General features: G+C 36.1%; 1 protein-coding gene across 1 annotated transcript in view; it reads right to left on the reverse strand.

The window, feature by feature from the left end:
• SPTLC3 (serine palmitoyltransferase long chain base subunit 3) overlaps positions 1-23,882 on the reverse strand; it is a 150,720-nt gene that overhangs the window by 70,164 nt on the left and 56,674 nt on the right. Inside the window, exons 5-6 of the mRNA XM_019635237.1 lie at positions 9,380-9,504; positions 7,309-7,402 (exon numbers count right to left, since the gene is read on the reverse strand). Coding sequence (XP_019490782.1) covers positions 7,309-7,402; positions 9,380-9,504 — 219 coding nt within the window. The remainder of the gene's footprint in view (positions 1-7,308; positions 7,403-9,379; positions 9,505-23,882) is intronic.

A 23,882-nucleotide genomic window follows, 5' to 3' on the forward strand; every position in this document is an offset into this window, starting at 1 on the left:
TTACGACACCTTACCAAGCTGTTTGTACAGTGCTGCCAATGTAAGTGCACAGCGGTGGCAAGTTCGCAAACTTAATTGTCAGACCATATATTAGTTAGCTATTGGTATGTAACAAAATACTTGAAAATTTAAAGTCTTAAAGCAACAAACACTTATTATCTCACAGAGCCTGCAGTTCAAGAATTTAGGAATATCAGCTGGGTATTCTAGCTCAAGAAACTTGTGAGGGTAGCATTAAGATGTTGGCTGAAACTATAGTCATTTGAAGGCTTGAGTGGGGCCTTAGGATCTGTCAAGACGTCCTACTCTGATAGTTGTTGGCCAGAGGTCTCAGTTCTCCACAGCCTACATAAATCTTCATAAGTGATCCAAAAAAGGAGAGGCAGGAGCCATAATGTTTTTAAAACCTAACCTTAAGAGTGATACATCATCTTTTATGTATTCTTTTGATCATGCAAACCAGTTCTGAGACAATGCAGAAGGGGACTACACAAGGGAATAAATATTAGGAGGCAGGGGATCATTGGTGGCCAACTTGGAGGATTGCCACCTAAAAATCTTAAGGTGGAGAGTGTGGAATGCTTGGCTAGTGATTAACAAAGCTTTTACTTAGTCTCCCTGTTGGGTATATATGCATATATGAGGTGTGATCAAAAGATATGGTTAATGTTTAAATAAAAAATATTTATTACAGTAAAGGACACATTTCCATTAATCCCCCTCAAAATAGTTCCCCTTGACTTGAACACACTATCCCATCATTCTTGCCACTTTCTGAAGCAGTTCTGGAAGTCCTCCTTTGTGAATGTCTTTACCTCATCTGCCATCATGACAAAGCTCTGTGTCACACATCGCTCTGGTATGGTAATTTCTGTCAAATAAAAACATTACGGTGTATCCTCATCTGCCTTATTCATCATATCTGGCACAGTGCAACTTCTGGCTTTTCTTCAAAGTCAAAAGACCATAAAAGGAAAATTATTTTGAATCAATTCAGGACATTAAAGTACCCATGACAGCACAACTAAAGTCACTCACAAGAGGACTTCCAAAACTGCTTCAGAAAGTGCAAGAATGATGAGATAAGTGTGTTTGAAGTGAGGGGGGTATTTTGAGGGGGATTAATGGCAATGTGTCTTTTACTGTAATACATTTTTAAAATTTAAACATTCACCGTATTTTTTTTTTTAGCTGAGCCATCCTGCCACCTGTTGGCAGCTCAGCAGCAGCTCAGCTCGGTCCAGGAATCGAACCACTAGTTGCTCAGAGCTCAAACTCTTGAGTGAGCTCTTAACCAACTGAGCCACTCGGCCGGCCCTTCACCATATTTTTTATCACTATTACATATGTACATATATGTGTGCGTATAAGCCATCTCTCTATGTATTATCTATTTATTTTTCTATCTATCATCTATCTATCTACCTACAGCTATCTATTTATCAACATCTAACTATCTATAATTATCAACATCATCTTTATAGAACCTCCAAGGGAAGATTAGTGAATAATAGAATTTGGGCTAAATTTCAAACAATAACAAATGTGGGATAAAGAAGGTTTAAAAGAACTGCTATGGTGATAGCTGATCTTTACAATCCATATATAGATTGTCTTTTCCATCTGTTGCTGTTTAAAGATTTAACTTAATTTAAAGCTTGTATTTCTGTTTTTATCTCCACTGGATATATGAGAAGACTACCAAATGCTTTGAGCAAAGCCAATTCATCCAGGGAACAACATGGCATAGAGCAGACTGCCCAGGTACCTTTTGTTGCTTCTTTAAGTGCATCCATCTTAGCTTGTTTATACATCTTAGCAGCTGTACATTAACTGGCCAAGATCTTATTTTTCAGGCTCTTCTCCAGTAGTTCAGTCCCACAGTCAGGCCACACTGGAGGTCTTGCAGCTCTTGTACACTCTAGATTATTTTTCTGTTTGAGATTTGGTTTCCCTCATCCCTGATTAGAATTCTCTTAATCCTTCAAAGTCTATGGCAAATATACTATTATTTCATGCGGTCCTCAAAATGAAATGACCTCTGCATTCTTCTGAGTCACCATAATGCTTTCTACTGTTCCTTAGTGGTACTGGTGATAACAATGGTGAGGATAATAATAATAATCATAATAACATAGCAGGTACAAACATTTCAGTAGTTTCCATTACCAGACACAGTGCTAAGTAAACACTTTATGTGCCTCCTCCAACATATCACAAATCAGATATTGTAATTATCCTCTTTTGTTAATAAGTAAATTGTGATCCAAGAAGGTTAAGTAATTTGCCTAGGACAACATGTGAATAAGCTATAGAACAAGGACATAAATGATTTTGTCAAAGCCTTATTTTTTTAATACCAAATAAATGATTTTAAATATATATATGTACTGTATTATAACTGTATTTGTAGGAAATTTTATTTACAAGGAAATATACAGGTCTTAAGTGCATAATTCAATGAATTTTAGTAAGAATGCAAGCATCATCCCAATTAAAATATCAAATATTTCTATCACCCCAGAAAGTTTCTTTATGCCTCTTCTCACAAATTCCCTCCTCCACGATGAGAGGCAAGCATTTTTATAATTTCTATTGCCATAGATTAATTTTGTCTGTTTTTAAATTTGCTGTTAACAAAGTCATACAGTAGTACTCTTTTGTGTCTTGTTTATTTCATTATAAATAATGTTTCTTGAGAGTCATCCATGTTGTATGTATTAGTAGTTTATTCCTTTTTATTATAGAGCCATATTCTATTATATGAATAATACACAATTTCCACCATCACCCCTATTCTCCTCTTTGGGTTGTTTCCACTTTGGGGCTATTATGAATAGAACTGCTATGAACATTCTTGTACAAGTCTTTTTGTTAAAATATGCTTTCATTTCACTTGGAAATTCCAAGGTATGAAATTTCTGGGTCATAGTACAGGGATATGTTCAGCTTTATAAAACTTTGCCAAAGAGTTTTTCAAATAAACTGTACCATTTTGCCTTCCAGCAATGGGCAAGAGTTCTAGTTGCTCCATATTTTTGCCAACATTTTGTATTTTTAGTTTTTTTTTTGTTTTGTTTGTTTTTTTTGTTTTGTTTTTGTTTTTTTTGTTTTTTTAGCTGAGCCATCCTGCTACCTATTGGCAGCTTAGCGGCTGCTCAGCTCGGGCTGGCCTCGAACCGCTGTTGCTCAGAGCTCAAACTCTTGAGCGAGCTCTTAACCAACTGAGCCATTCGGCCGGCCCCTGTATTTTTAGTTTTTGATTTTAGCTATTCTAATGGGTCAAAGCCTGTACTCTTAGCCACTGCCTGATATCACTGTGGCCTTTTTTTTTTTGCTTTAAATCATAATATATTTATTTTTATTCACATCTGCCTCTCCAAGTAGATTGTAAGCTCTCGCATGGCTTAGATGTTACCTTATCATTTTTATAGTCCTCCAAAGGCCTAACACAGTGCCTGAATCAAAAGCGGTATTCAATAAACACTCAATAAATTTTATCTTGAAAAACTTTCTTCACATTTTTTGACTCTCTTTGCCAACTTTAGACCAGGAATGTAAGAGTTCTAACTATGGTGAGAGGAAGAGTGACAGCAGTTAATATATCACTGTATCTGCTGAAATATCCCAGGGCACACAGGAATGATCAAGGATCAGCCTAAACTAAAAGGAGTTAGAAAATATGATTATAGGGTTTGTGTTCCTCATTGTGCATCACAGTCATTTGGGAAACTCTGAAAAAATTTAGCTCCCTTGACTTCCACCCAGATATTTGGATGCTATTGGTCTAGTCATTGATCTTTCATAGATGTACCCCAGATACCACTATGAAGTAAAGAAATGAGAGGTTAATCTTGACTGTGATCTGGTTCATTTGTTCTATATAGGTAACAATCTGAATACAAAGTCTCTCAATTAAGTTTGAGAACTCATCCTAGAAAAAGTGCTACATACCTCATTGCTATGGTCACCTTCGAAGTACTCCCCTTGGGAAACTATGCACCAATGCCAGTGCCTACTTCACCTTTCAAAGCAATTTTGAAACTTGTTTTTGGAATGGCCATCAGAGCTGTCATCATATTACCCTTAATGTCCTGAATGTCATCAAAATGTCTTCCTTTCAATATTTCCTTTATTGTCAGGTAAAGAAAGAAGTCATTGGGCCAATTCAGGTGATTAGTGAGGATGTTCCAATACAGTGATTTATTTACTGGCTAAAAATTCCCTCACAGACAGTGCCATGTGAGCTGGTGCATTGTTGTGATCTAACAGCCATGAATTGTTGGCGAAAAGTTCAGATCGTTTTCATCTAACTTTTTCACACAGTCTTTTCAGCACTTCAAATAGTAAACTTGGTTAACTGTTTGTCCATTTGGTACAAATTCATAATGAATAATCCCTCTGATATCAAAAAAGTTTAGCAATACTGTTTTGACTCTTGATTTAGACTGACGGAACTTTTTTGGTCGTGGAGAATTGGCTAACTTCCATTGTGCACTTTGACACTTTGTTTCAGGGCTGCATTGGTACACCTATGTTTCATGACCAGTGATAACACGGCCCAAAACATCATCTTTCCTCTTCAAAAGGTCTTGGCAAACTTCGACTCTCCTTTGTTTTTGTTCATCAGTGAGTTCCTTTGGGACCATTTTTGCATACACCTTTCTCATGCCAAGATTTTCAGTTAAGATTTTTCTGTTTCTCTATCGATGTTTACTTGATCTGCTATGCTTCTCACAGTCGGCCAATGATTCTGATGCACAATTTGATGAATTTTTGCAATGTTTTCATCAGTTCCGCTCATTCCTAGCCTCCCTGACCTCTCTTCATCAGTGATGGGTTCTCTCCCTTGGAAAAATGTTTAATCCATTACTGCCATACACTGCCATTTTCTTCATGGCATTATCCCCATAAACTTGGACTAATATGTCCCTGATTTCATTTCCAATCTTGCCAAGTTTAACAAGAAATTTAATGTTTGTTCATTGCTCTAGTTCAAGCTCAGACATTTTGGTGACAGTACACAAAAACATACAACAATAATGAATGCCACTCAGCAAGACACTGCCACACATCAACACGAACACAGCTGTGAAACACTGATATACCAAGGTTATGAAACCTTACTGAGCTGTTTGTACAGTGCTGCTAATGTAAGCGCACAGGGGCAAGTTTGTGTACTTAATTTTAAGACCTCATATGTCTCCCTCTGGGAATAAGATTATCTCATTTAACCATATCTATAGATGGAACTACAGTTGAATAATTGTCAGTTATCTTCTTTATCTTTCCCCAAGTAGACAAAACCTTTGATCACCAATAACCTATCATGCCAAAGAGTCAAAAGGGTATAACATAATTGTGCCAATATGAAAGCCATTTTTTATAGTTTCTTTATAAACTCACTTCTTGAAACTCTAAAAGATGTTTAACTCCAAACATAAATTCCCAACACTTCAAAATAATTTGAGTCTAGATGTGACAATTGATGATAAATGAAACAGAACTGGAGGAATATAATGTAAATTATCAGAGACTAGCCAAGATTGTTTGATGCAAAATTAAGAAATGAAGTCAACTGCCCTCTACAGCTAAGATGCTGAACAACAGCTCAGCCTGGAGCTGGGCTGCCGTGAGTCAATGGCGACAGTGTGAGCTGCAGGCCCTACTGCAGTGGGTTGCCATGGGCTACTGTGTGTAGCCAGCAGCCAGCGTGAGCGGCCAGCAGCCACTGTGAGTGGCCGTCCAGAAGCCAGCGACTGATCTGCCTCGCCCGGAAAGAGTGCAATGATGGTGCCAACTTGGGCCAGTGAAGCAATGTCCTCCACAACTAGACTGAAGAACAAAATGACAGCAACTTGCCTGTTCCCCTTCCCCCAATTCCCAGCATTGTTCCCATCCCCCAATTCCCCAATGAAGATCTTTAATAAAAAGAAAAAAAGAAATGGAGTCAACATATTTTGAATGAACTTTGAGCTAGATGTGATAGTTGACCTATATATCTGAGGGACCTCAAGTTTTGTTCTTCCAGAGGGCTTGGTCCTGAACTTGACTCCAGAGTATTCATATTCACATAGCTGCTGAAGGTGGCTCAGTAAAGGCATAGCAAGACCTCATCCCACTTAGTGAGAGCAGGAGATTTTTCAGTAGAACAACCCTACAAGTTAGAAAGGAGATTCACTTTAGAACTCTCCCATGCATTTGTTTTCCTTCCCATGTAACAACTGTTTTTTGGTTTGAGATTTCTGTGAGGTAGATATAACTGAACTGAAATTCTTCCTCAGTTCTCTGTCAGTTTTCTTCTTCTTACTTCAATTTTTGTTGCTTCCTTGGAGGACAGAGGGAAGTGCCAAGTAAGAGGAACAGGTAAAAGTAGAGAAGAAAGGAAAGCAAGAGAGAAAGGTGGTGAGAAGGAAGACAGAGAAACCGAGTGTATACGTGCATGTGTGTGCTCACATGTGCACACACAGAAAGAAGGGAGAGTTCTGATGACAGTAATGAAGAATTAGAATCAGAAACTGAACCAGGGGGATACTTATGCATTACATAGTTCAATACCCTTTTTTTACAGATGAGAAAACTGAGTATGAGAAAGATGAAAGGGCTTACACAAAGTGATGCAACAAATTAGGGGCAGACTTGGATGATAGAACTCCAGTGTCCACCACCACCTCCTTCTAAGTATTTTCTAATATTTCCCATCCTGCCCCATCAAGTCTCTAAGAAGAAATAGCCTCTGCCTCCTCTTCACCAACCACACAACTCAGAGCCTGACAGGCATTTCAATGAAGTCGAATACACTGTTTGTGTGTGTGTGTGTGTGTGTGCACATGGCGGAGGAGGATGTCTGAGGATGCGGTGGGTGCAAATAGCAAAAGGAAGCATTATGCTAAGGCAGAAGATCATTTTTTTTACCTGACTATAACATAAAACTTAAACAAGTCTTTAAACTTTCCCAAGGTACAGTAATAGAAAAGGCAGAGTTATAACACTTCTGATAATTAAATGGTAGTCCTAAGAGATCCACCATCTCTTCACAGGCTGTGTTGCAAGACCACTAATTACAATGACACTAATGTGTTTGGGTTACACTTAGCAATCTGAGTATTTAACACACTTTAACCATTTGTTCTGGGTCAGCACAGGTTAACAAGCCAGTAGTGAATATAACCATAATTGTGTTTCATTAGGTTGTTACCAGTTTGATGAGCAAGGACAAAGCCTGATCAATCATTTTCACTTCCTTCGAGAAGCAGGATGGATAAATACATTGATAAATACATGTTAGATAAATACACTGATACTCACTGTTGTGTTTGAAGATCCTTATGGTTGCACCTGAGAGTCGGGCCCCAAGCACAAGAGATGCATGGTTTAACTCATCACTTAAAATGAGGCATCCCTGTTGAGAAAACAAGCACAAAAAACCACAGGTCAATAAATAAAAATAAGGAAAAACAACATGTGTGAACAGAGAAACAGCTGAAGACTTGAAATGCAGATTCCCCAAACCTACTTCAATTTTAAAAGGCCATGACTTGAGCTTAACCTGGTGTCTATATGGATAAAATGCTATAGAGCAATTAGCCGATGGAGATGGGCATTGTTCTAAGGGATTACATCTTTAATTGTTCACATATAGTTTTCAGCAGAAAAGGTCATTTAAGATCTTGGTTATGCATCAGTTAGCATCAAAAAGGATTGAAAAACTGATATACTTTTGGGTGGGTTGTGGGATTTCTGGGGCTCTTCCATCCCATGCTGGATTATTTGGGACAGTTTTGGTATACTCCTTCTGGAAGACAAGGGTCTTTTCTGCAGGACCTTTCAAACTCTTGTTTTCTGAGTCTCAATCGCTACTGTATTGATACTATGTATACAAAAGCATCACTGCTTTACAGTTAAAAACTGCATTTGGGAAAGCATGAATGGCAATTATGCCTGAGGCAAGTGGAAAATTTACTGCTTTTAAATTACGGTTTGTAAAAAAGTTTTCTGTTTTTAATAAAAAAATAATAAATTATGAAATTGCTCAACCATACCAAAAATGCAGAGACAAACTATGGTGGCCATTCGTCTTCTATGGCCACCCAGAAACTGTGAGTTTTTCCTTATAGCTTGGAAGCTTCACACATGACATGTTTTAAGGCAGGAGCCAGCAAAATTCCCACATCTCCAAACTCTAGATGTGGGTGTGTATGTATAATTATTTTTGTGAACATTTGAGAGTTATTTGTAAACCTCATGATACTTTACCCTGAAGTTCTTCAGCATGTATTTATTAAGAACAAGGACATTTTCTTACAAAATCACAATGCAATTATAACATCAAATAAATCAAACATTTATATAATGCCATCTTCTAATATATAGCTCAAATGTATATTTCCCTAAATGTCCTAATAATGTCTGAATGTCTTTTATAGGTATTTTCTTTTCTTTTATATTTTAAATGCAGAATCCAATCAAAGATCATACGTTACATTTAGTTGTCATGAGTCGGGGTTTTTTAAAAAACATAAGTCTGGTTATGGGACTTTCTTTTACTTAAAATGAACCAATCAGCTCCCATTTTTCTCAGGAAGAATTTCAAATGCTCTAACATGATTTATACTGTGAGGCTCTTTATAATTTGGCACGTGCCTTCAGCTCTGGTCTCACCCACTACCCTATATTCTAGTCCTTCCAAACCTAGTGCATCACACATGCTGCTCCCTCTTCCTTGTCTTAGGAAAATAACTTACCTGTCTTAACAGGTAAGTGAAAGATTGAGTTCTCATGTCACCCACTTTGCACGGGCATCTCTGCCTTTCTTAAAAAGAGCTTGGGGCAACATTTTTGTCCCTTCCCATGTATATACATGCCTTTTCTGTGGTGGTTATCTTATTTTATTTGCTGTGTTTTTTCTTCCACTAAACTATAAACTACATAAATTTACAAGGCACAGGTCTTGTTCATCTTTGTATGCCCTGTATCTTGCCTCATATGAGGACAGTGGATTCTCAATAAGTGATTTATTGAATGAATAAATGAATGAATGACACAAGCAAAATGTTTTGGTCAAATAAATGCTTAATAAGTATTGGTTATAGTGCAAGTGGTGACTTGGGACACTAAAAATTTAATTGATTTTGCTAAACAAATTTCATGGAAGATGAAATTTGACCCACATCTAGGGCTGCAATTCTATAAGCATATTATCATGATGAAGATATTTGCTGGACTAAGCTGGTACATTTATTAAAAGAGCTGAGATCCAATCAACTTTTCCTAAGAAAAGGACCTTCTTAGCCATACTTCTAACAAAGGACCCTCTCAGAATAATAATATAATTTTTAGGAATAATATAGCATAAGATAATTATGTTAAAAATTCTCACCTTTCCAACTAGTGCAGGGATATTCATTGAGTTGGTTGCAAATCCCATCCCAAAGACCATGGCTGCATCTACATTCAGGAACTTAGCTACAAGGTCCTCCAATTCTTTATGCTTATCTAAGGTTCCTGCATATGAAATGATAGGATGAGTAAGTCTCTCTTTTCAACATGTCCAAGATTAAAAACTCAAACACACTGCCTTCCATAGCAGCTGCTGTTCCTCAAAAAATTAAGAATAGAATTACCATATGACCAGCAATCCCTCTCCTATGTATATACCCAGAAAGTCTGAAAACATTTATCTGTAAAGATATATGTGCTCCAATATTCATTGCAGCTTTATTTATGGTGACCAAGACATGGAAACAATCTAAGTGTCCTTCAATAGATGATTGGATAAAGAAGACGTAGTATATATGCACAATGGAATACTATTCTCCATAAGAAAAGTTGAAATAGTGCCATTTGCGACATAATGAATGAATCTTGAGATTATTATGCTAAGCAAAATAAGTCATTCAAAAAAAGTGGAGAGCCATATGATTTCACTGATATTTGGAATAGAAAACTGAAAGCAACAAAGGAACAAGACAAACAAAGAAAGAAAGAAAACTCATAGACACAGACAATAGTTTAGTGGTTACCAGAGAGTAAGGGGGCAGGGAGGGGATAGGTTAAATATATGTTGCAGGAAGAACTGACTCTGGGTGGCGAACACATAATGTGATATATCGATGATGTATCACAGAATTGTACACTTGAAACCTATGTGACTTTACTAACCATTGTCACCCCAATACATTTTATTTAAACAAAGAAGAAAACTCAAATACAGTACATACATACAGGCATATTTGCCATAGCCCCAACTAGAAATAACCTAAATGTCTATTTACTACAGAATGGAAGAATGCATTGTGGGGGTATTTATACAGTGGAATTCCACACAGCAATGAGAAAGAACAAACTACTGCCCCATACAACATTAAAAAAATCTTACAAATATGTGAATGAGAGAAAGAAGTCAAACATTTATACATTCATACAGATTGTATGAGTTTATTTATATAAAGTTTACAAACATTCAAACCTAACCTGTAGTGTTAGAAGTCACAATAGTGGTTTCTTTTGTTGGGAGCATGAGGAGAGCTTTGAAATTCTCTATGTGTTTTGTTTCTCGATCTGGGCGCTTTTACAGGCATGCTTGTTTTGTGAAAATCCATTGAGCTTTATACTTATGATTGGTGCACTTTTCTATATAAAGATTTTATAAGGCAATAAAATTTACAAAAAAAGAAAGCCACAATTCCTCTCTCTCCTTATCCTATATCCCACAAGTAATTATTAAATTATAACCCCTCAGAGGTTCCCCATACAAATGCAAACAGATCCCCATGACTTCCATAGGTATCAATAATTCTAGTTATAATTTATTGAACCTCTGGAATGTGCTAGATTTCAAAGCCCACTATTTAGGTTATCTCATTTAACCTTAGGAGCCCAATAATGCAGGTATTATTACTTTACAGATAAGAAAACTGAAGCATAAAGGCTTCACAGATAAAAAGCAACAGAGATAATCTAGTCTAACTCCAAAGTTCACATTTTTACCAATCTACTATTTTTTATATGCTTACTCTCTGACCCTTTTTTATACACAATCCCCTTATGCCTTACAAAGAACAAACCTTAATGCTCCCAAATTTTTCTGTTTGCCAGCACTCTACCTTCTAGATTTGCACTCTCATATGGTAGTCACTAGCTACATGTGGTACTGCAATAGAGAAACTGAGTTTTAAATTTTATTTAACTATAGTTAATTTAAATTGTAAAACTGAAACATTGTAAAATATTTCTCACTAAACACAACTTTATTATTTTGGTAGGGTCACATTCTACTTATTTCTCTTTAACCAATGAAAATTAGTGTCTGAATTGAGATGTGCTGTAGGGGTTAAATATACACCATTTTTAAGGGCTTAGTCCACAACAAAATAATGTCAAATAGCTCATTAATATTGTTATATTGATTACATGCTTAAATAATAGTATTTTGTATATATAGGGTCAAAATGTATTATAAAATTGAGTTTACCTGTTTTTCTAAACTTTTTTAAATGCGGCTACTAGAAAAATTTAAATTACATGTGTTTTGCATTATACTTTTATTGGACAGCTGCTCTATATGATACAATTAACAGAACAAAAAATGTACATGCAGACATATGCTATAATTTGCATCTTTGGAACGCAGGGGCAGATTTAACTCAAATTTAAGTTAGAGCAATATCATTAGCATATTCAGACTATTGTAAATATATTTCTTTCAACCTAATGAACAATGTATTTTACTATAGAGTGCTATATAAAAATTTTATTTAAATTGGTAAATTAGCCTGCTTACTATGCTAAAATGGTGAGAGGTTAAACTTGAGAAGGCATTGAATGGATCAAAGTTTTATTTTGCATTCAATATGGAAGTGGGCATTTGGTGGCCAATCTTTGCATTTCCTGAGAAGTCACACTGTCATATAACAGATGGTTGGTGGCCTTTTTTCTTAAACCAGAATTCATTTCTTCCTCAGTTGTCAGAAACCATAGTAAAATAAAGTATTCCAGCAAAGTCAATTTTACTCAAGATTTTTTGGGGAAAAGTTAAAAACTATAAATTGTAATTTAAAACTTTTTTATTATCAAAGCTATGTTACAGAGTTAAAAGAGAAACTGAAATTTAAAGGCATAACATGGTCACATAATCATTTCTCAGATTTATTTTTACCTAACAGACGGCATACCAAAGAGAATGGTCCCATGAATAGGTAGTGATAAGACCACTGGCCTGGGCATGAGGAGTCTTGGGTTCTGGCTCCAGCTGAGTGGCCCATAGTTTCCAGAGGGGTTGGGAGAGGTGCTGTTTTAGGCTTCCCTGATGTTGGGAGTGCTTTTTCCTCCACATAAAATGTTTTAGTTTTCAGCTCTCACTCCATTCTCAGCTTCCCCAGGCAAACTTGTTTATTTTCTCTACTGAGATGGCATCAGCTTCATAGCACTCATTAAGTTGAACTGAGGATGTTCATGGGGCAATCTTCTCTATTACAGAAAGAGCCCTCAGGGTACAGATATTGTGTGTGAGATGTTCCTCTTACCACTACAGTTGTAGGTGCTTGTAAAATAGATAATTAATATATTATCTTTATATTGATTATATACAGATATAATCAATATAATTGATTTTTAGTATATCACATAGTATGTAGGTGACACCTAGTAGGTGCTTGTTGAATTGCATGTTATCTTTTGATGAAGAATGAAGACAGAACTTAGTCTAGAGTTGGGGATGGCACAGGGTAGAAGGCCAAGAACCATGTGATGCCAGGGCAACAGGGTGACCAGACAGTGAGCTCCAGTTTGAAAATTCCCATATCTGAAGAAGACCTCCAGCAATGATGGTGGGTACTTAAACCTTGCCACCTTTGTAACTTTCCATATGACCTTTTCCTATCCATAGGGTCAGAGAACAACTGTGTCCTATGCTCAGTCACCAGAAGTGCAAGAGTAGAAGTTCACAATGAATCTCTGCGTGATGTCTTCCATAAAATATCAGATTCAGGAAAAAAGTACCAATATTATGTTATTACACACTTCTGCTGGACCTTTCACATTGACTGGCTCATACGCTTTAGTTGGAACATAAAGATTTCTGGCCTTCATATTGACCCTGATTAATAGTAAAGAGTGTGGGTGTTATGAACAATCCTGTTTCACAACCTCCAATTCGTCCTATGCAGCACAGGTGGGAGGACTGTTTTCTGTACTGTGACTGTAGTCACTCTTTGTCCAGAATACCCTGTTTGTAGATTGTTCCATAGACTTGACCTAGGAGCAGGTTGTTATTTATCATGACAACTTGCCAGCTGGCTCCTCTGGCTGTTCCAGTTGTGCCACAGCTATCAGTCCACCTCTGAACCACTTTGCTTAAACTGGTGATTCCTGCATTAAAACCAGCACCAACCCTTCTACCTAAAGGATTCCACCTTTCAGCTCATAACCCAAAAGCTCTTGGAATACCTTGCTTTCCTCCTTATTCTATTTGTGTACAGTCTGGTGGGGGGTAGAGAGCTACAATGCCTCTTGAGTAGCTTTGTTTTTCTGTGAAGTTTCATGTGGTGCTTGAAATGGGTCTAGAACACACTGTCATACTGAATATAGGCCACTGCTGCTGAGTTAAGAGAGCTTCCATCTGATGAAATAAAAGAAACTACTTTTACCTGCCCACCTACCCAGTTCTTCACTTTTCACAAACCACTTGCCACCTCTTGGCAAGTTTAATGCATTAGCAGATAATTAGAATCTGATACAAACAAAAACCTTAAGTGAGGCATGGATATATTATTACGATAAGCCTTCCTGTCACCAATAATCCTGATAAGAGAATAATTTTTAAGTAGACCAAATGATGACCTCTATCCCATGTTCAATAAATTCATTTTCTTACCCTTCCTTTTAAAAATGTTTTATTTTGATGTAATTTCAGACCTACAGAAAAGCTGCAAGAATAGTACCAATAATGCCTAGATAGTTTTCGCTTAGATTCCTAAGTATTAGGAAAGTTAGAAATGTTACTACATTTCATATATATATATATATATATATATACATATATATATATGTATATATATATCTCATATACAAACCTACATATTATGTAATGTATATATGTATATATAATTTTTGTGAACTACTTAGTAAATTGCAATTATGATATCCCATTTATCCCTAAATATTTCAATATAATTTCCTAAAAACAAGAAATTCTCTTATGTAACTATTGTATTTATCATTGATACAATACTATTATCTACTATACAGAGATAATTCATATTCAATTCTCTTACTTTTAAAATCCATCTCTAAAACAAAACAGGTAGAAGAAAGTGGAATAAAGCAACTTATAATGAGTGTCCACTAATGTACCATGATTATTTAATTTAATCAGCACACCTATACAAAATCTATAAAATAGTCACCCTAGTCCTTATTTTACCAATGAGGAAATAGATACAGAAGTCATGTCACTTGCCTAAAGGAGACAGATCTAATAAGTACAGGCCACCTATTTAATGACATGTCAACCTACAATGAGGAAACAAACATTTCAAGCTTTACTTCAGTTAATTGTTATACAACTTTTTGAGGGTAGTACTGCTATTATCCCAAATTTACAGATAAGGACACCAATGCTTGAGAGTTCACTTGTCCAAGGTTACACAGTTAGTAAGTCTAGAGCCAAGATTCAGATACAGCATTTCTAAATCTAGAGAAAAAACTCTTCATCACTATTCCATTCACTTTCCAAAGCAGGAAAGTTTGGCAGCTGCTAGCCTCAGGGATGCAATTTTGTTATGAACACCTTTGGACAATTTGAATAATAACTTATGCATGCTATCTTTAAATAGTTTTTTTTCCTTTCATGTTTAATAGGTGGCCAGGTACTCTTTAGTCTTGTGTTTCTGGAGAGGGTCATGATATAGAGCCCAAAGTAGAAATTGTTCCTTCTTATCTTTGGAAAAAAGCTCACACAAATTTAAGTGATTGCATTAGATGTACTCAAAGGAGAGAAATCAGGGTATTTGGGAGGCAGAAAGCATAAGGGGGATTTAATCAAGACTCAGGTCAATGGATCCATGTACATCTCTTGGTGGTAGCTGCCTGGCAACAGATGAAAGTTGTATGAGAGTAGCTTGAATGCTGGACACTGGGTTCTCTATCCACACCAGCCACTCCTCAGCCCTCAGCATGAGGCAGGAATACCTTGCCTGCTGGACTACAGGGATTATGTTCACTAAAACATTGGGTCTCTCAAAAGGGAAGCAAAGACCAGGGAGACACCCCTAATGTTTGGGAGCTGCATAATACCCTAGAACCCTTGCTCATCTCAATAAATGGAAGCCCCAACATGGACTAAAAATAGAACAGTTAGATTGGGGTTTGGGAGTCAACTTTAACTTATTTTTTTTTAAAACGAAGTTAAACACTTCTTGCACACCTGAGTTGTGTTCCACATGGCCTTTTCATTCATTAGCTATGTGACCTTGAGAAAGTTATTGAGACCTTCTGGACTTCAGTAAGCTCTTTAATAAAGGGAAGTTAGACTAAACACTAGGGACCTGTCAACACTCAGTTCTGTGATTTCATTATCTTTTATGTATCTTGCTTCCACGAAATGGCAGAGAATTAATTCTGGAAATGGTGTATGATGAGATGGTTGGGTTCTACCCTGTAGCATGGAGATTAATATACAGGTTCCTGTGTAGTCTTTCAGTTCCAGCCTTTTTCTTGTTGAGCTTATCTTACTCCTATCTTTGCATGTTTGTTAGAATTCACTGGTGAAGCCATCCAGTCCTGAACTTTTGCTTCTGGGGAGGTTTTGGATGATTGCTTCAATTTTCTTACTGTTGATTGGTCTGTTTAGATTTTCCAGTTCTTCATGATTCAGCCTAGGAAGGTTAAATGGTTAACTATTTCTAACAACTTGTCCATTTCTTCTAGGTTATTGAATTTGGTGACATATACTCCTTCATAGCATCCTTGTATGATCTTTTGTATTTTTGTGGTATCCATTGTAACTTTTCCTCTTTCATTTCTGATTTTGTTCATTTGTGTCTTTTTTCTTTTTTCCTTAGTGAGTCTAGCCAAGGGTTTGTCAATTTTATTAAGCTTTTGAAAGAACCAGCTCCTTGTTGCATTAATTTTTTTATTGTCTTTTTGTTCTCTGTTTCACATAATTCTGCTCTAATTTTTATTATTCCCTTTTTTCTGCTGACTTTGGGTTTTATTGTTCTTTTTCTAGTTCTTTAAAATGTAATGTTACATTAATTTCTCTCAAGTAGTACTTTTGCCATTCCAAGTTCTCTTGTTCCCACAGATAATCACCTGAATGTGGGAAGTTAGGGTAGACATAGATGATGTTTTTGGTCTTCCTCAAGTTGGTATCAGTGGCTTTAAAGGATATACACAGGTGCCCATGGTAATGAAAGTTAATCTGTATCCTTAGTATGTTTGGATGGAATAGGATTTTTAGTCTAAATGAAGTAGAGGAGACTAAAGTTTGATACATGCTGATGTGCACTGGATTTGGAAATCTGGACAATTTGTATTAAATCTCCGGAATTCTTCTTTCCAAGTTGCTATGATGGCAAATTATTAGCAAACTTTTGTAGATGGCCAGACAAAAATAGTTTGGGCTTTGGGGGCCATGTGGTCTCTCTTGCACCAATTCAGCTCTGCCATTATTAAGAAAATGCAGCCATGGACAATACACAAAAAATGGGTGTGGTTGTGTCTCAATGAAACTTTATTTATGGGTACTGAAATTTGAATTCCATATAATTTCACATGTTGGAAAATATTATTTTTATTTTTTAAGCTACTTAAAGCTGTACAAAATTATTTGTAATGTGTGGGCAGTATAGAAAGAGGGGACAGCTGAATTAGTTTGGTGACTCCTGATGTAGATGGTCTCTGGTTTTCGCAGTAAACAATTGGGATAGTGTAAACTGCTCTTCCATGGGACTCAGGAGAACAACCAGTGTCTAGTTTTTGACTTCTCAACCTACTGGCTATTTGCACATGGACTTGTAAGTCATTAAGAAATCTCTAGATTTTATATCTGATCTTATAGTATTTGTATGGGTGGAGGAATGGTGGTAGATAATCTACATATTCTAAAATTCTATCAATTTCAACTTTGTTCAATTATCCCAGGTACTACCTTGCTGGCGAGTATTATACTTGTGAAAATTACTGGCGTATCTTCTTGAATTTTTATACTTGCTTGGCTTTGCTGAACCTACAGAGCCAAATTCTATTCTTTCAGTGATATCCCTGCTAGTTGAAATTTGGCTGTGCTATAATGTCTATCACTGTCAAGAGAAGAGCAATTACCTTGTCAGAACTATAACAGGTATCAGAAAATTGCCAAAAGGCTTTCAAGATACACTTTTATTTTCCAACAATTCCTCTGAAAGCTCCACTCCCCTTACAAATACTCTTAAAGGGAAATAAAAAGGCTTGAGAGAAAAGCAGTAAAATCTCATTAATAAGAATTTGCAATAATTTGGTCTGAAGGAATTGGCACTGTTCACGAGGAAGAGTTTTGCTGTGTATATTAAGAAGGTGGAATTAATTGAGGTGGGGATGTTTATAGCCTACTCAATAGAACCCACTGCTTTCAAGAATGTTTATACCATTGATTTGCATACCATTATGTTAATTAAAATTGCCTTTTTTTAAAAAAGAAAGCAAGATCTGTACTTGGCAACAATTTCTGAAAAACTGCTAATTCCCATAAGAACTTGAAGGTTGTAAGCTGTTATTTATTCGAAATATACTTTAATTTCAACATTTTGTAAATTCAGGCAGGCCCCTTATTCAGTAGTTCAGGTTAGCGAAACTGCATATTCCCTAGGTCTAGCTACAAATGTTTGAGAAAGAAACAACAAGAGCCTTGATAATTTGAATTAAATGATAGCAGAGAACTTGTCAGGAAGATAAAGAGGGAGATAAACCATCTGATGATTAAGGACAATGTTCTCTCAAACTATGAGAAATGGAAGAAAATGTCACGAAATTTGCACATTCCACCTAACATGAAAATCACAGCTGAAATTTGAGAATGGAAAATAAATTCCTATCATATTCTGTTGCATTGATTCCTAAGTCAACGTGTCCTTTCTGATGTTTTCAAGATGAAAATATTTGAAGGCTACATTTTGAAATTGCAATTATAATTTGAAGGAATGTTTTAACTAAGCAGTTTTTCAGTATGTATACTGTTCAGGTTTCCCTGATTAGATGAATCAAGCACAAGACTTTCCTTCTCAAACGAAGAAAAGCCTACAGTTAGAGATGAGCTCTCATTGACACAGAATTAGTCTTGTGGTATTCCATGAATTTGTTTTCCTAGAAGTGAACTTCTGACTAACAGTTGCTGGGTGAAACTATGGCAGTACAAAGGGCATATAGAGTATATACAATATATTCAAATAATATAGTATTACTACATATGCACTACACACCCCTTGTAGAATAAAAGTGAGGAAGGAAAGAAAACAAAAGCTTTTCTCTAGTTTGCCTTAGCTTAACCTTTCCTGGATTTGGAAAGCAGGACCAGCAATGTGTATTAGGTAGGCTATGTTTGGATATCAAAAAACCTTGCTTCACTGATTTTCTGGGGTGTCTATTACCTACTTGTCAGTTTTCATTGATAGACTCCATCTCCTAGGCATACGTGGTGTTCACTCCACACAAAGTAAAAGGCATTTTGAAAAATTTTAGACTAATTTGTTTGAGAAAGTTAACCATGCTAGTTAGTTTCCAGTGGTTCCCAAAGTGTGGTCCCTAAAGCAGCAGCATTACATCACCTGGGAACTCATTAGAAATACAAAATCTTGGGACCAGCTGAATTAGAATCTCTGTCAGGGAGTACAATAACCTGTGTTTTTCCATGCCCTGCAGGTAGGAGATTTTGATGTGAGGTCAAGTTTGAGAACTACTCATTTAAGCTTGAAGAATAATGAAGAAATAAAATGCAATAAAATTACTAAAATCAAGTAGGTTGAGGCATGAGGATATAATTGTATTTTTGTTTTAACTAGCATGAGAACTTAAACTCTTGAACTTTCCAGTTCTGAGTTAGCCTGGATATACATAAAACCTTCAGAAAACCCCCTGATTACCCTGAAGGACAAGGAAAGAATGGTCACCTATTCAGACCACCTGACATCCACTGGTCATCATTACCATTTTGGATCAACCCAGAGGCTAAGAATGTGGGACTGATTCTTTTCAAGAATGTACTTTTTGCTATGAGAACTCTTAGCTTTTTTTTCTTCTTGGGAACACTCTGGGTTTTGCCTAGTTGCATTTCTGTCTTGCAAATCCTAAGAGTCTTGAATAAATCTTTATCATTTATTTCTAGCCAAAGCCTCCAGACTTTTTTGAGTCCATTGGACAAACTAAAGAATCCACATAGTTTGGGGCAGGGTCCCTCCAAGATAGAGGAAGCTATGGTCAGTCAGCTTCAGTGGCAACACTTTGAAAGTGCCAGAATTATTTTCATAAGACTGTGCTTTGACTTTAGTCTCCTGTTTGGCTTTTAAGAAAATAATTAACCCAAGAATCAGGAGTTCATTATGAAAGAATTAGAAAAATACTACAAAATAAAATATAACCAGCTTTATCAATGTATTTTAAAAGTTGGACTTATAAGATACATGCTGTTTTATAACTTGTTTTATTCTCTTAACAATGTATTTCCATTTTACAGAGAAGAAAATTGACGGTGAAGAAGGCATAAAGCTTACCTCAGACCCTAGCTAGTTAAAGGGATAATTAGGATTTGAACCCAAGTAACCTAACCCCAGACACTTTGCTCTCAACCATGGTGCTAAGCAACTATGATATAATTTTGCATGAGTAAATAATATTATAATTTCCATGGCTAGGTAATATAACAAGTAAATCTGTTTAAACAATTTCCTATTCCTGGAAACTCACTTATTTCTAATTTTTATTATTATTAAACACATTGCAATGATGATTCTTGATCATACATCTTTGATCACTTATTCAAAATTTTAAGGCAAAATTTCTCAAAATGGAGATGCTGAATTAAATGGCTTGACATTGATACATTTGCAGATTGCCCTATAGTTTACTTGGTCAACAACATGGAAGGGTGATGCTCTCTTCTTCACTCCTTTGAAACTATGGGATACTATTATTATTTTTTTTAATTGGGGAATTGGGAAATGGGAACAGTGCTGGGTAATTGGGGGTAGGGGAACAGACAAGTTGCTGTCCTTTTGTACTTGTAGAGGGCGTTGCTTCACCGGCCCAAGTTGGCACCATCATTGCACTCTTCCCGGGCGAGGCACATCAGTCGCTGGCTTCTGGCCGGCCGCTCACGGTGGCTGCTGGCTGCTCACGCTGGCTGCTGGCTACACACAGCAGCCCATGGCAACCCACTGCAGCAGGGGCTGCAGCCTACGCCGTCAACTTATGGCAGCCCAGCTCCAGGTTGAGCTGTTGTTCAGCATCTTAGCTGTAGAGGGCAGTGCCACTAGCCTTCATAGGTGGGATTCAAACCAGAGTCCTCTGGCGTCCCAAGCCAGCTCTTAACCAACGTGCCACTCAGCTGGCCCGGGATACTATTATTTTTAAAGTTTTGCCAATTAGATGAAAAACGGGAACTCTGGTCTCAATCACTCTTTGATGATTGATGGAGAAGAGCATTTTCCACAGGCTCATTGCCCAATTATATTTCTTTTTTTTCTTAATTGTTCATTTTTGTACTGAATCTAATTTTTAACATAAACATTTTATTACATTACAACATATATATAGGAAAGGAAAGAAACCATAAGTTTAGCATTCTATGAAATTTCATAAAGTGAACACACACATATAACTGCATCAAGATTAAAAACAATATGAACAGCATCTAGGAAGTCCCTTTGTGCCCCTTCTGGTTATCATCCACCTCCCCCTAAAGGTAACCACTCTTCTGTGCATTCCTAGTAAGGGAGTCATTGCACCCAAAGGGTTGAAAATTGATTCTTGTAGGGGAGAGTATCTTACTCTATTTATGTTTAAAGCACAGATATCCATGTACTGCATAAACAGATGTGTAGTATATCTGTGGCATTCAAATATCATGGGAGGGAGAGGTAATAAAAAAAGGTTGAGAAACACCGTACTATCCTGACTGTACAGTTTTGCTTTTTCTGAATCTTGTCAAAATCTTGGCCCACTTCTTAAATTGGAATGATCTTTTTCTTTTGATTTGTAAGAGTCTTTACATATTAAGACTTTTAACATTTTGGCATATATATTGGGAATAACTTTTTCTAATTTTGTCTTTGATTTTTTAACTTTGTTGGCATTGTTTTTATGTAAAGAAGTTTATATGTTTCTTTCTCTTCAATATTTTCCCTTAAGTTTTCTGGGAGTGCTTTCTCTGGTTCCCCAGAGCATTAGGACACAGAATCAGGCTTGAGAAATCTGAAGGGTAAACAGTTGTGGCTAGCAGCTGGGTTGGACAAGCTGGGTTTTCTAACAGGTGATCATAAATGACAAGCTAGAGAGGAGGCAGTGATGGTTTGAATGTCTATGTCCTCCCCAAATGCTTATGTTGAAAACCTAATGTCCACAGTGATGGTATTAGGAGGTAGGGCCTTTGGGAGGTGAGTAGATCATGAAGCCCTCATCAATAGATTAGTACCTTTATAAAAGATGTCTCAGAGAGCTAATCCATTCCTTGCATCACATGAGGATACAATGAGAAGTTTGCAACACAGAAGAGGGTTCTCACCCAACCATGCTGGCACCTTGACTTGGACTTTCAGCCTTCAGAAGTGTGAGAAATAAACCTCTGTTGTTATAAGCCACCCAGTGTGTGAATTTTGTTATAGCAGCCCAAACAGATTAATACAGAGGCATTACTCATATCAAGGAATCTACAGCCAGACATCTCTAGCAGAACACTTACCAAGGAACACACACAAGTGCATTCTATATTTGAATGGTCCGAGTAGCTTTATTCTGTTCATTTATTCATTCATTCATCAATTTAGTTATTCATTCCATTTCAATTTTATTTATATAGTTATTTCTGGTGGTGGCTGTTTTTGTTTTTCACATTTCAATTCCAAATGCTTTTGCAATTTACCTAGTGTAATTTATAAGTGTAATTTACATGGATGTAAAGTGTGAGGCATAAATCTAATTTATTTCCTTATATGATCATCCAGTCATCACAACACTAATTATGATAATTTTCCAACTGATCTGAAATATTGTTCTAATTATACACAAACAAGTGTGCCACATTGGGTTCGTCTCTAGACTTTCAGTTTTAGACTCCCCTCCACCCTGTCCATTCCTGTCATTTGGATTGGGTTCAACATATATATTCATTTTGGGAAGTACTGATAGAATTACAGTACCAATTCCCTTCTAGGATATGGAATCTCTCTCTCTTTATTGCAGTCTTATTTTAAATATTTTTAAAAAGCTTTATAGTTAAACAGTTTAAAAATAATTTTATTCCCTAGTAGCTTGTTATTTTTGTTCATATTAATAAATATCATTTTCCCAAGTATATCCTCTTACTTATTAACTTTACTACATGAGTTTAAAAATTGGTGTTTATTGAATAGAGGTGTTTATTTCTTTATTCAATATTTATTATCTCTAAAAAATTTTTTATTGTTTACATATGCAGAATGAAAGAAAGTGGACTAAAATGTTTCCTCCTGCTTAGCTCCCCTGCATCGCTATGGTGGCCCCAAGAAAACCACTTCGGAGGTCTCTTTTGCTCCTCACTGATCACAGCTTGGAAACCAGAGAGGTGAACAGTGAAATCATCTGCAAATAATGGTTAGTTTACTTCTTTTCTTGTATATATACTTCTTGTTCTGTCACAAGGTATTCAGTCAATAAATATTTACTGGTTTAAAAAATAAAAAATGAATAATTATATTTTCTAGTATACTTCTGAAGGTTATTAAAAATGGTGGTAAAAATACATCTTTATCTTTTTCCTGACTTTAAAGTGAAAGCTCCCAGTGTTTAAATAAAAATGCTTTTTATTTAAAGTAGATATTTTTCATACTATTCAGGAATCTCCTATCTTTATTCTATTAAGTTTTCTAAGGAATGGATATTGAATTTTATAAATCCTTTAGCAACATCTATCAAGATAATCATATGTTTTTTTCTCGGATCACTCAGTCTTATAAATTCTTATTATTGAACTGACTAGAACTGCTTGATCATGATATCCTGTTATTTTAATATACTGCTGGATTTTCAATGCCAATTCCTTAAATAATTTTTTCTAGTAATAATGCCTACATTTTCCTTTTATTAAATGCTTGGGGTCAGGGTTATGCGAGCTCCGTGGTTGTCAACTCTGGCTGCTCATCAAAATCACCTCTAGTGAGTTAAAATACAGAAGCCTCAGCCCAATAGAAATTACTCTTCTCTAATTCATAATGTCTGTTTTTAACTTTAATAATGCAGTACTTTTGCTTTATTTTTATTCTCTACTACTGCATTGGTAGCTTAGTTTATTAACTTCCATTTTTCTTTCTTTAAAGTAAGACTATATATGCTCCTCTGAGTACACAACTAGCTGGATCCTATGATGTTCTCATAATTGTCAGTTTCTAAGTATGGTGTAACTCTAATTTTATTTCCCTTTTGGCTCAACAGTCTCTTAGGAGGGAGCTTAAAACCTTCAAGGGATTTAAAAAAATGTTTGTTTCTAATTTTGTTATTAATTTTTAGCTCTATTTCACTATGACCGAAGTATTCAATGACCTATGTAGTTTCCACTTTTTGGAATTTAATGAGGTTTTCTTTGTGGTATAATATATAATAAATTTTTGTGACAATTCAATAACTATTTTAAAAGATTCAGTATATACTGATAATATATA

This window comes from Hipposideros armiger, unplaced genomic scaffold (assembly GCF_001890085.2).
Source record: "Hipposideros armiger isolate ML-2016 unplaced genomic scaffold, ASM189008v1 scaffold_20, whole genome shotgun sequence".
Classification (NCBI taxonomy): domain Eukaryota; kingdom Metazoa; phylum Chordata; class Mammalia; order Chiroptera; family Hipposideridae; genus Hipposideros; species Hipposideros armiger.